The sequence below is a fragment of the Mustela nivalis genome, assembly GCF_964662115.1.
Source record: "Mustela nivalis genome assembly, chromosome: X".
In the NCBI taxonomy this organism is placed as follows: domain Eukaryota; kingdom Metazoa; phylum Chordata; class Mammalia; order Carnivora; family Mustelidae; genus Mustela; species Mustela nivalis.
In genome coordinates this window covers 87,246,516-87,260,155 of record NC_139040.1, presented here as the reverse complement: position 1 = coordinate 87,260,155, position 13,640 = coordinate 87,246,516, and the positions used below count along the sequence as shown (strand labels likewise).

General features: G+C 51.4%; 1 protein-coding gene across 1 annotated transcript in view; it reads right to left on the bottom strand.

Moving 5' to 3' along the window:
• The window catches only part of FGD1 (FYVE, RhoGEF and PH domain containing 1), a 40,758-nt gene that overhangs the window by 19,340 nt on the left and 7,778 nt on the right, over positions 1–13,640 (bottom strand). The window contains exons 2-6 of the mRNA XM_082717490.1: positions 3,465–3,638; positions 2,980–3,157; positions 2,414–2,852; positions 1,026–1,115; positions 192–340 (exon numbers count right to left, since the gene is read on the bottom strand). Of these exons, the coding sequence (XP_082573616.1) occupies positions 192–340; positions 1,026–1,115; positions 2,414–2,852; positions 2,980–3,157; positions 3,465–3,638 (1,030 nt within the window). The remainder of the gene's footprint in view (positions 1–191; positions 341–1,025; positions 1,116–2,413; positions 2,853–2,979; positions 3,158–3,464; positions 3,639–13,640) is intronic.

The following is a 13,640-nucleotide window of genomic DNA, read 5'->3' as shown; positions in this document are numbered from 1 at the left end:
TCTAACTTTCGGAGGTTTGGTCTGTGTTTTGTATTAGAGTGGGAGAGCACAGAAAGCAGAACTTCAGTCTGATTCCCTTCGTGAAAGGTGGTAGGAGAAGACAGGTGGGAATGAACTCTAGGAGACATTTGTGCACTGGGTTGGGCAGGCGTGGACAGAAGGGTAGACAGCCTAGATCTGGAGTCCCTCACCATTCCTCCATGCGTTTCTCTAGCTCAGGCAGCAGGAACTGCTGGTGGAAGCAATAGATGGAGCAGATGTTAGAGAAGATGCCATGGACAACGTCAGCCGGGAAGGAACTGCGGTTCCGAGCTTCTTCCAGTAGCCGGGCACAGAACACCTGTGGGGTAGGGCAGGCGTGTTCAGCCCAGATGGGCCTGGGGTTTGGCTGGGGAAGGGGCAGCTTGTAAGTGAGGGCACTGTTTGTGGACAGCTCTTTGGAGCTTTGGGATCAGCACTGGTCTCGAGACTGAGGAAAGAGGGAATGGAGTTAGGCTTCTATGTGGGGCTGGGTTTGGGGTTATCACGGTTAGGGCTTGGAGGTAGGCATTGGAACAATGAGAAGTCAGGAGCAGGGTCAAGGTCAGAATTAGATTCAGGGTTAGATCCATTCATTTAACACATTTTTGAGTGCCTACTGTGTGCTATTGTAATGGCTGGGATGACATAGTGAACAAAGCAAGCAGAATTCCTACCCTTACGTATTCTAGTGAATTTGGGGTCAGAAATAGGGCCAGGATTAGAATAAGGATCGATCAGGGTCTGGTTTACAGATGGGGTCAATTCAGGATTTAGGTTAGAGCTGCAGTCAGGGTTGATGTACCCACCCAAAGTTAGGAAGGAAGGTTGATCAAACTTGGGGTCAGTCAGAACTGAGTTCAGAGACAGGATGGGGGTCAAGGTCAGAAAGAGGTCTTACCAACTCTAGATTGGTCATGGTAGGGTTGGGCTCAGGCCCTCTTACTTCCTCCTTGGCACCCACCTCCCAGGTCCTGGGGCCCAAGGACCTCCAAGGGGTCATTCACCTGATCCAGAAGATGGAGCCGGGAAACATAGGCCTTCTCAGTTTGCAGGAGCTCATTGGCAATGTGGAACACTTTCTGCTGCACAGTCAACTGGAAAGGAGAAGAGGCAGCCACTCATCCATCACCCCATACCCTAACCTTCACCCAAGCCCACAGAATTCTCAGAACAGCTCAGATGCTACTCTAAGCCCAGTGCCACCCTGGGAGAACCTTATTCCCCATCTCTGGACCCATAAGCCTCCCAGCTTCAATCTCTGACTCCCCAGTGTATCCTAAAGGCCACTCCTCAATTCTGATGATACACACTCTCTCACTTGGCCACTTATGCACCCAGGCATTTGCCCTCTCTATCCATTTGTCATAGCACAGTGGTTAATTGTGTGGGCCAGGAAGTCAGACTTCCTGGGTTCAAATCCTAGCTCTGCCATTCATTAGCTTGCATAAGTTGTGTAACTGCTCTGTATTTAAGTCTTCTCATCTGTATATACTGATAGTAATAGGACCTAAGTCCATTGGTAACTGAGATAATTAAATGATTGAATGTAAGTAAAACATAGCAGACTACAGATTAAGTAGTCTATAAATGTTATTTATTCGCCCACTCAGTTCAGGCAGCAAAGGCGTGCTGAGTACTTGGGGTGTAGAAAACACCAAAGTACAAAAATACATACAACTCATTGCCTGTTGGCCCAGTTTCCAAATCACTAGATACATGGTTGCTGAGTTGCTGGCCTCAGCTTCTGAACTGGAGCTGGGCTCTGGTGAAGAACGGGTTCCAGCTGCAACCTAACTGAAGTTCAGGGATGCCTCTGAAAGCAGCCTTAGGCTGCTGGGGCACAGAAAGGGTTTCCCGCTGCCAAGAGCCTTCATGGCCACAGCCTCAGGTCCTTCGGGCAGGAGGAGCTCTAGCTCTTGTGTCCCTCTGGTGGCCAGCTGCTGGGGAGTCTGGATGTGAGAAACTTTCCATTTTCTAAATAAGAAAACCGAAGCTTGTGGTAGAGGAGTGGAGACTTGCCCAGTGTCACAGAGCTACTGAGTCTTGGGGTTTTCTGGCTGAAGTAGGACTTGAAGGATCCCCAAGAAGGATGCCCATCTTTAAGATGGAAAAACTGAGGTCCAGCTAGTGGTTCTCTGATGAGGGGAGAACAATTTTCCCAGTGGGCATTTGGAACTGTGCATAGTCATTTTGGTAGTTACAGTGAAGGGGGCAGGGGGAGGTACAGGTTTGCTACTAATATTTTAGTACCCAGGGACCAGGGAAGCCAAACATCCAAAGTGGAAACAGTGCCCTATTTTGAGGAATAACAAGCTGGGGAAGAACCAAGTGTAAGAGCCAGGCTCCTGGTTTTTCCACATGGTCGTGTCTCTTGGTAAACATGGGTCAGTACCTCCACAGACTCCTGTCTCTCCATCGGGAGCACTGGGATTTCTCTGTCCTTCTCATCCTCCTCCTCGTCATCCTCCTCTTCCAGGTCGCTATCAACTTCCTGGGAGCCGGGCCGGTGGGAGTCAGCCAAAGCAACAGGGACACTGGCCAGGGCAGGGGTCCCAGGGCACAGGCTGTGGCTGGGGGGCCCATCATCACTGACAAAGCAGGTCTCCTCACTGTTGGATGGCGAGCTGATGCTGTCAATGCCGCTGTCCCGGTTGGGCACCTTCTCGCCATCCCGAGGGCCGGGAGCCAACAGGAACAGGCAGCGGGAGGCCTCACCCTCGGGAAGCTGGGGCACAGGTGGCTGCGGGGGTGGCTGTGGCAACACGGCTGGCTCTATGGGACCTGGGCTGGGGCCAGGGGCTGGCCTATCCGAGGCAACAATCACAGGCTCTCTGAGGTGGGTGGTGGACACACATGGAGGCAGGGTATGAGCTTGATTGAGAGTCCTGTTTTATAGCTGTCCTTCCTGCCCCAGGCCCACCCTCACTCCCACAGGGTACCCCTGCGAACCGGACTCACCTTTCAAATTTTTCAATCAGTGAGGATACTGCTGCAGAACTGGGGCTGGCCTCAACCCTGGGGGCCAGGCCCTTGGCCACTCGGGGGTCTGCAGGCAGTGGGCGTGATGGTGGAGGGGGAATGGGCTCAGGTTGGGGGGGCATCCGAGGCATCTGCAGGTAGCTGGGCTTTGGGGGGACTGGAGAAATGGACAGGGGAGAGAGGGGGAGATCTCAATGAGCTGAGTTCAGAGGTGGTTGTCATAGTTAGGCCACGAGGCCCTCCACAAACCCCCAGCCTGCACAGTTGCTCAAGGCAGCTACAGAGCAAGCCTGAGGCAAAATGGCAGTGTGTGTGTGCATCAGCCCCAGGCCACAGCCCTCTGCTGCTAGACCATGGTGCTTCCTATCCTTCTAACAAGGATTCTCCTCTGCCACTGGTCTAGCTTTCCCCTCTGCTATTCCCTCTCCCGGGCCATTTCTCCTCCCCTCGCTGGAACCACTTACCTTGTGGCTTTGGGCCTGGTGTCCGCTTTAGTGGTGAAGGACGCTGGTTGGGGCTTTCAGTGGGGGGGCCTGGGTCTGAGCGAAGCCGCTGGGGACCTTCTGGATGAGGTTCAAGGCTCTGGCCAGGGTCAAGGGACAAACTTTTAACCAGGATTCGGTTTCCTTGGTGCAGCCCTGCAGAAAAGGAGAACCTGGGTATGAAACAATTGATGTTACCCCAAAGGGGCCAGGGGAGCTGAATGTCTTAGCAGGTACTGGGGTATTGGGTTTCCCTTAGCCCCTTTCCAGGGCATACTGCCTTTCTGGAAAGCCCCTACCATAGCCCTCAGATGGGAAGCCAGGCCCAGGGCTGTGGCTGGCTGTTTTCATCAATAGACAAGAGTTCTTTGTGATTTGTATATTGATTCCTTGTATGTCGGCAGGCATTGTTACTAGGATGTTAACCAGGCTAGGGGTGGGTACAAGAACCCTACAGTTTGTGTACATATTTGTAGCCCTTGTTTATATAGACACAGTGGGCATGCTGAGCCTAAGCCATTCTTCACCCTTTTTTTTTTAAGGTCCCGAGGACACCTGGCCTTCCTTGTCTGCTATTTCATACAGCTGAGTGTGCTCAAAAATGACAAAATTCTATTTCATGAGCGAAAGTTTTGCTCCTTAAAAGCCCAGCCTCTCACTAACCTGTATTATCCTCCTTTACTTCCACACCCACATACAACCACACACCCAGCACCTAGCACCCAGAGTTCAGGTACAGGAATGGCTTTAAAATGGCAGGCAACAAATGCAGAAAATGGGAGGCCCTTTTGCGCTGTCCCTTTTCCCTCACTGTGGGTGCCCTAAGTCCTCCTCTGTCTTTGGTTCTAGGAGAGAGGACAGTTGCCTTTGGGAGAGAAGATTCCATCCGGAAGACAGTGAGGGACCCTCCAGGATGACATGTGCCAAAGGGAAAGAGTGTGGGGCTCAGGTGGGCCTGGCTGGGCAGGTAGGTGTGACTGAGTAGTCAGTGTGGGGGTGGGGACAAAGCAGAGAGGGCAAACCCTGCAGGCGGGCTGAGGAGCTAGATGATCATCCTGTGGGCAGAAGGAAGTCATGAAAGGCCATGGCTGAAAGGCCACAGCATAGGGAAGAACGCAGGCAAACAGGTGTGAGGACAAGAGAGTGAGTGGCGGCCAAGAGCTCTCAGAGCTCCCACCCACATGTGGTGTTGGTTTTGCGGGGCCCCAGCCACACAGTCTCTCACTGCTACAGGATCTGTTACCCTGTGTTACAGAGTCTCACACTGACCAGTCACAAAAGGGTCCATGCAGTTACTGAGCCACATGGTGTTATTTAGACTGTTTCAGTCAACTGCAGGGCCACACAAACTCCAATACCCAATCACATGCCGTCATGCTCCTGAAAGCCTGGTCACACACAGTCCCCAAGACCCATAGTCACCAACTCATATTTTCACACAGCTCCACAGTATCACATACACGGGCCAACCCGGTCATGTATACTCACAAAGACAGTCACACAGTGGCAAGCCTATCATTTTATGCAGTTTCATATGATAATTTCCCAACCATTTACTGTCATATATACTCCTCAAAGCTGGTGACACCGAGTCACAAAGATATACAGAGTCATTTACACTGTATCTCACAATTGCAGGGCAACAGTGTGTCATGCACACCGTAATACGGTGTTACAGGTTCACACACCTGCAAGTGGTTTGTGCAGTCACGAGGACTAGAGCCACGCAGGTTCATTATATCATGTCAGATAGGACCTCACACAGTGGGATGACATCACAAAGTCATACACCGCCATGTATCCAGAAACGTAGACACACGTTTACAGACATATGGCCTAATTTACTCCTGTGTTATACTCATGAAACAAACGTCCAAGGTGGCCTTGGGTCTTAGGGGCTCAGACATACATGCACACCTGACATTTGCCTACTGGTCTAAATGGTCATGGTATCACAGGTGCCCTCCATTGCAAAAACATACAGGTATAACATGCAGACGCCCTATGGGGTTGCATGGGCAAAATCATCCTCCTCATCATCATCACAGGGAATTTTAGGTCTTACAGTCCTGGAGGGAAAGAATAGCCCAACCCACACTGTTCGAGCAGCTTCCCTGGATCTCTGGCCTCACTCTGGCCCCAATCCAGCCAGGCAGGCCCCAGGGGAGTTGGGTCATGGTCCCCTCCCAGTCCTGAAGGAACATGGTGGCCCAGCCCCCAGGCCAAGCCTCATTCATACCACCCTTTACCTTGCTTGGGGTGCAGTTTCCTCACTTCCTTTCCCACCTGGGCAAGCAGGGCTCTGACTGGGAGGGAGGACATGCTTCTCTCAGTTCAGCTTACCCTGCCCTGCTCAGCACATTCTGGCCTGGTCCTGCCCTACCATCCCCCTGGGTGTGGGTTGAAGAGGATGAATCACTTGGAGGGTGGCACATGAGGAGACTCAGTTTGAGAGACACATGGCCAGAGAAGGTGAGAGACGGAGTAGCTGATGGTGCCAGAGATCCAGCAGGCAAAGCCAGGCACCCTACTGCGCAGAGCTCCCCACTCCGAGATACAGGCACAGGTGCCAGGGTCTCAGGTGCCCCTTGTCTGCCTCCTTAGGGCTCCACCTCACCCTGTCTCCACACCTCAAAGCAGGCAGTCCTCCTGGGTGAGCCTACCCAATCTGTACAGAGCAGCTGGGGGGGGGGGGCCCTGGCTGGGCTTTTCTCTCTTCATGCCACTACTTGTTCTGGGGATAGGGTGACCATACCATTCTTTATGGCCCTGCTCTGGCCTACCTCCTACTCCTTTTCCCCTCACCTCACCTGGGAGCCCACCAGGGGGCCTGCTCTCCTTTCTTTTTGCCCCCTTGTGGGCAACCCTGCATAGCAGAAGGCTGGATAAGATTCAAATATTCTGGGACACTCTGCATTCCCAGGAGAGAGGGGCAGGGACTGTGAGCTCAGGATCAGATGAGGAGATGAAGGCAGAGAAGGGGCAGTGGCTTGCCCAAGGTCACATGGCAAGTCCACAGCCGAGCTTCAGCAGGTGGGTCCTGCCCTGGACTCCTTTCTTAACCCTGCCCCTCAAGGATAAGCTGGAAAAGAGGGGAAGTAGGAAAGGCAGTGTCGTACCCCAGTGCTTAAGAAAGTCATGAGCTGCAGTGTGGCTAGTGAACTAGTACAATACCTCTATGCCCACCGACTGGGAGATGACATCAGGGTTCCAGCTCAGGAACCGAGGCCTTGCCAAGAACAGTGGAGGCTCTGCTGAAGGAAGAAGGTTCAAGATCCCCCCCTCTCCAGTGTTGGTGCTCCTCATGCCTGTCCCTCTGCCTCCATTTCCTTGTCTCCTCCTATGGGTTCCCTCAGTGGCCCCCTTGTCCCCAGCTCTTGCTCCTGCCACATGGGTGGAGGGACCTCCAGCTTGGGGCATGACACGTATCAATGAGAGCCTTTTGTGACTTCCCACAGCCCATGGGGAGGATAGGAACTTCTCAGCTAGGCCTCCATGGCACCTCACGATCCTGTGAACTCTTTGCTTTCCCTAGGCTTAGCTCAGATTCCCCAGGCATTTCTGAGCCCTACTCTGAACCTAGCAGACTCACTGCTAGAAGATGTGAAAATCCCATCTCTGCTCCTAGGGAGCTCCCAAGGGAGACCTTCTCCCTTCCTGAAGACCACAGCCTTTCCCACTACCCTGTCCCATCCCCTCCTGGCTAGGTCCTGCATTGGTTTTCTCCAGCCCATTTTTTATAGTTGACAGTCCACAGCATTCTCTTTCATCCACATATACTTGCGCCCCTGACAGACTCCTCTACCAGCACTGCCCCCTCCACTACTGGGTTTACCAGAGTCCCCAGGGCCCATTAGAACAGAGGCCACAAAGGGCTGCACCCCACAGAGAGAAAGTTATACCACCCAACCTTATGATACTTTCGTGAAAATCTACCCAGCCACACATTGACAATGCACAGCCCTCAAAGACCTCGTGAGAGCCGCAGAGTCGTTCACATGTCCCTATGGAACATGCTTGGCACTTTATGCTCGCCCACAACCATGGCTGCCATTCTGGTATCTCTTTTCATTGACCTGAAGCACACCCTGGGCACCCCAGGAGTGCCGGGGCACTGTCCCAGCTCTTTTGTGGGGGTGGGGGTGTGCAGTCCCAGCAAGTCTTCAGCAAGCAAAAGGTAATTTTGATCTTAGCCCTCAAGGAGCTCCCAATCTCAAAGACAAGAGACTCTCATTCAGGAAAAAAAAGTTAAGTGAAGCTCAGGAAGAGCAAGGCGGGGGAGGGAGGTGAGGGACAGCCTGTTGGGACAGGGGAAGCTCAGGGGAGGGAGAGGCCCCAGGGCCAGGGCAACCAGATAAAGTATAGAATGCCCAGTTAAATTTTAATTTCAGATCAGCAATGAATAATTTCTTAGGATAATCATGTCTCATGCTTACTTACACTAAAAATGTATTATGCCATACTAAAATATTGTTTGTTAAATGTGTGAAATTCAAATCTATCTGTACTTTATTTGAGCAAATTTTAGCAACCTCAGTCAAGGAGGGCTTAGAGTCAATGAAGCAAAGCCAGGCCTCTGAGGCGGCACCTGGCAACCAGGGCCCCCTAGTCTCTCGTCCAGTTAAGCCTCAGGCAAGCTGTGGTCTCTACCCAATTTCCCTGCAATGGGCACCCGAGTGCTCATGACAGTGACATTATTTCAGGGATAACCTTGAATCTGGTCTTATTTATTAAGAAAAAGCAAGGATGATCATTTAGAACCTGTGATAAACTATCCCAAAGAGGGGTGGCATGACTGTGCTCACTGACCAGATTGTGTGTGTTCAGGTGTTGTGGCACCTTTTTAGTAAGAGCTGGTTCGGGGGTGCCTGGATGGCTGAGTTGGTCAGGTGTCCGACTCTTGATTTTGGCTCCAGTCATGACCTCAGGGTTGTGAGATTAAGCCCTGTGATGGGCTCTGCACTGGGCGTGGAAACTGCTTGAGGTTCTCTCTTCCTCTCCTTTTGCCTCCCCCACTTTCTCCTTTTCTTATTTTTTTTTTAAAAAAAGGAAGAGCTGGTTGGGAGCCATAGAGACCCAGGTTAAATCCCAACACCCTCACTTACTAGTTGTGTGACCCTGGGCAAGCCTCTCTATCTATCTGAACCTCAGTTTCCTTATTCAGAAAACTAGATAGTAATCACAGTCCCCTAATTTTGGGGAGTCCATGAAACAAAGAAGGGAAAGAGCACAGTGTCTCCCACCCACACAGCAATGTGAGTGAAACTTGAAAGCCAACAGAACCACATATCCACGAAGACATGAAACTATGCACACAGGTACATAAACCCTCAGGCTGCAGGCTGCAACCTAACACAAAGCTATTGACTCACCAAGAAACACGAGCAAACCCAGCCAGAGAGGGAACACAGAATCCAGCCCCACTCTCCTCGACAGCTCCTCAGATCAGGGCAAGATTCCTACTAGAGGAGGCATGGCAAAGAAAAGACAATGGTACCCCATCCCGAAATTCAAACTCCACTGAAAACGCAAATCATACGAAACTGTAAAATAAGTGTTCAGAAGTATAATGGAGTTTTGAATCTTCCCATGACAACTTACTGTTACTGAAATGATAAAATCATTCCAAAAATTGTTTCTGATTCCTGCATGCCCCTACTTGGCAGGTGCCCTGAGCACCTGCTTTGGGGCTCCTGGCAAAGCAGGTCTATCCTCTAGCGGTTGGAACATAAAGACTCCTGCATTTGCCCATTTCCACTGGAATGACCCAGCCTCTCCCTCACCTCTTTCTGTAATTTAAGCTCCCAGCATCCCCTTTGCCTGGTCAGCAATACCCCCTCTCCCATCTCCTAGTTGTAGCCTTGGCTTCATCTCAAGTTAGCTAATAGGGCCTCAGACTGGACCTCAGTCATTAACTCCATGGTGACCTGGGGAGTTGCTTCACAGCTCTGGACCCCAATTTCCCCATCTGCAGAATGGGGGAGAATATGTGTGTGCTTCTCATTTTGAGGACCTATTATGATGCTAGAATGGGCAGAAGCTGCGCCCAGTGCTCATGCCTCCAGACCCCCCACTGCATGCTTCTCTCCACAGCCCCCAGATCTCTGTCTCTCCAGGCTAAGAGGTAGGCCCCAGGGACAGTTGGAATTCCTGGGGGGGTGGGTGGGGTGGGGTGTAAAAAGGGAACAGAGGGAGTGGTGAAGAAGGAACAACAGCAAGTAAGAAAGTGCCTTTTGGAAAGCCAGCTCTGATGGGGGGTAGGGGAATCCTTCAGTTTGAGAAAAAAGCAGGGGATAAAGCCATAGCTGCTCACTTTTCCCACCTTCCCCTTGAATGGGAGGTCCAGCCCTGCTGCCCTACACCTTTGCAGCCAGAGTGGCCCAGGACTTGCTTGGCCTCACAGATGTTCTCTCTGAAAGTTCAAACACAAAGCTCTGTCAAGTGAGAGATGTGCCGGGAGAGCTGTCTACGGGAACCCTTTGGGTAGATCTGAAAGTTCCTTCCTTTAAGTGGACTGGTATTCTGAACATAAGGACTCTACCGAAAAACAGAGGCACCTTCTGCAGGGTGAAGGCACTTTTGGAAAGTAGGAGCCACTTCCAAGAGTTTCCTAGAGTCTTCCTGCAAAATACAGAAACTTTCAACAAAATGGAGGTCTTTTTGATAAAAAGAATGCCCCTTCTGTAAATGGAAGAAATTTCTACAAAGTGGAGGAGACTTCTTCAAAATGGAGGGACATTCTATAAAGCGAGGAGAGTTCTACAAAGACCTTTTGGTAAAACGGATGACCTGTCTGAAGGACTTTCTTGCGAACATTACTCTTCTGTAAAATGGAGGAAGTCTTTTGTAGAGTGAGGCCCCCTCTGTAAAGTGCAGGATGTTTCCGTAAAATGTGTACCCTCATGTAAAGTGAGGACCTTCCTGTAAAATGGAACAGCATCAGGCATTAGGGAATGATAGAGACTGGGGTAAATTGGAGACCGCATGCCTCACTTGAAGCATGGATAGTAGCTCCTCCCTTCTACCTAATTGTCACTTTGCAGACACAGGGCCCTGTGTTTCAGATCTTCTGATATTTCCAGAGAATCAGAAATCCAGACCTTTATGTGAAATCCCCTAATTTTGAAAACAGTGAGTAGGCCAATTATTTGTGAGTCAAATTCAGCTTGGGGACCACCACTTTGGGGTATCTGAATTAGATGGTCCTTAAGGCCCCTTCCACCTCTGTTGTTTACCTCCTGCCCTATCTGACATGCTCTGGCCTTTAGGTGGCAGCCTTGGCAGCCCCTTCTTCCACCATCTGCTAGGGCCCAATCTTTTCTGAGCCAGAGCAGGCTCATGCAATACTTGTCAGCAGTTCCCTGAACTGGAATCCTTTTGTTCTGCTTGGTCCAATTTGCACTTTGCCCTGAGCAAGATGCCTGAAGAGAGCAGGGGATTTCAAGAACCTTCAAAACTCTCTGGAACTGACAGTGTTCACTTTTTAGTGGAGGGTATAAAGTATGGGGGTTCAACTGTTTGTTAAGCACCTACTCAGTATCAGGCTTCGTATCAATACTGTATGGCATCCTCCTAACAACCCTGAAAACTATTAGTTCCATTTTATAGGCAAGAAAAGCAAGACACAGAGAAGCAAAATAGCTTGTCTGTGGATACACAGTTAGAGCTGGGACGGGATCCCAAGCATGTCTGTGTCCAGAGTCATAGAGCACATCCTCAGCCAATGTTTGCTGAGTTGGTAAAGAAATCACATTTTGAGGTGGGGGGAGTGGGGATGACTTGCTAAAGGAGGTGGTTTTTGAGTTCACGGTCCTGTAGGCAATGGAAAAAATTGAGCAAAGGTGTGAGTAGTAGGTGGGAAGGTGAGGAGCATGTTTGAGGGCACAATGAACACAGTCCTGCGTTTGTAAAAATGTTCCCAAACAGGAGGAAGGGAGCAGGAAGGGCCAAAAGACAGGCAGTCACGCCTGCACCCCCCCACATGAACCACAACCACAACCAAGATTCAGAATTCATAGGGGGCATACAGAGACAGACATTGGCACTGAAACACACACACACACACACACACACAAATGTATGCATAAGACCTACATACAGAAACCCACGTGCAGAAACATCTAGAAACTCTCAGGGGCTTAGACAGAACCAAGCTGACACACAAGCAGGCAAATAGGAACATACAACAAATACAGACCCAAAGATACACATAGACACACACAAATATATACAGACACACACTCAAACATACAGACGGACGTATAGAAATAAGAACATTCAGATACACACAAAACAGACCCTTGGGGACAAAGATAGCCAGGCACATGTGCACACATGCACGTACACACACACACACACACACACACACACACGCCACAGCCACATGGGAGCACAGGCAGCCCATCCCTCTTCCAGTTGCTGAATTGCTGTAAGGGCCTGGCCACCTCCTCCCTGTGTCTCTGGATCTGAGGCCAGAGAAGGATGGGGGTGGTTGCTCCACCCCCAGGAGGGGCTGGGGACTTCAGAGGACGGGAAGGGAAGGGAGTGGAGCTGCAGCTGGGAGAAATGGGGCAGTAATTACCCAGTGCTGGGGCTGCCACGCTGGCTGGGATTTCCCTTCCTGTGAGGACAAAGCCACTAGGGGATCACCCCTCTGATCGCTGCTGTGTGTGACCCCCAGGACCCCAAGATTGAGCCATCTCACTTCCCCTCTCACCAGAAGCCTGGTCAAATTTGAGAGTTAGTAACACGAAGGCATCATGAGGGAAAAAGGCAGAGAGAGAGAGAAAGAGAGAGAGAGAAAGAGAGAGGCACTGAAACCAAGACAAGGAGGGAGAAGACCAGAAGGAAGACTGAGAAGACTGCTGAGAGCTGACAACTAGAGAGGGAAACCGTAAGGGTGAGGGCAAGTCAGAAGGGAGACAGGGACAGTGAGGGATGCAGGCTTAGAGAGGCAAGCGGGAAGAAACAAAAAGGGCAGATCAGGGCCATTTGTCAAACACAGCATGTGTCATGCTGAGTGCTATGGGGTTTCTGTTACCTGTGGCAAATTCTTAAGACAACGCTAAGAGGTGGGCATGATAACCCCATTTTACAGATGTTAAAACTGAGGCTCAGGGAGGTGATGAGACTTGCCCAAGGTCACATGAAGCTAGAAAGTGGTGGAGCTGGGTCTGGGCTGGGGTGGAGGGAGCCTCTCACCACTGCCTGACCCTGCCAGAGATTCATGACCCAAAGATCCCTGAAGGAATTCTCTGGAGAACAGAAGCAGTCTGTGAGGCCTGAAGACTGGAGCCCCTAAGAGACGTGCAGTAAGAGAGACCCACACCTTCCCTGCCCCACTTCCTGCTGCCCCTGGGGCTGTGTCAACACCTGGAATGCATTAGGCAGGGAGGCCCTGCCTAGGGTAACTGGGAAGATGCTAAGGCAGGGGAGCAGGGAAGGTGAAGGCAGAGGTAGTGGTGTGGACAGCTGCTGTGCTTCTAGCAGGCCCAAGAAGGACTGCTATGCCAGCTGCAGCTCCCTGGGGCTACCCTTGCCAGTCCTGCCTTTCCTTTCTACAGGTACCTTCCCTCTGTGACTTAACCCCTTCTGTGCCTGGGCTATAGGAAAGCACCACAGAGGGCTGAAAGCTGCCAGCACTGGGAAAAGCCCCCCATTCCCTGTGGGCCTCAGCCACACACCTGTGCCCTCACCCTCCTGCCTTTAACTCTGGGGCTGAGGGGGACACAGCACATGCCAGCTAGGCACTGCCACCTGGATACCCCATCCCCTGTTTTCAGGCTCACTCAGCCTCTTGTCGTCCCAAGCCACATCCAGCCCCCAGTGGCTCCTCCTCCTGCCTTCCCCATCCCAAGAGTGGCACATCCATTCCTGCAGTACCCCAAGCCAGAGGCTGGGCTTTCTCCATGTCTCCTCCCTCTCCCTCAACTCACACATCCAGGCCAGACCCCAAGCCCTAGCAGACCTGACTTTCTTAGCTTTAGAATCCATAAGCTTTTCCCCACTCTCCAGCTTCCTAACTGGTTTCCCTCCCATCCTCTCTGCAAGGCATTCTCCACACCACAACCAGCTTCACAAACAGTCTGCTTTAATTCCTGTGGCCCTGTGAAGGGCTCCCATTTGCCTCCCGGGTGAACTCCAACCTCTTGAGCTTGG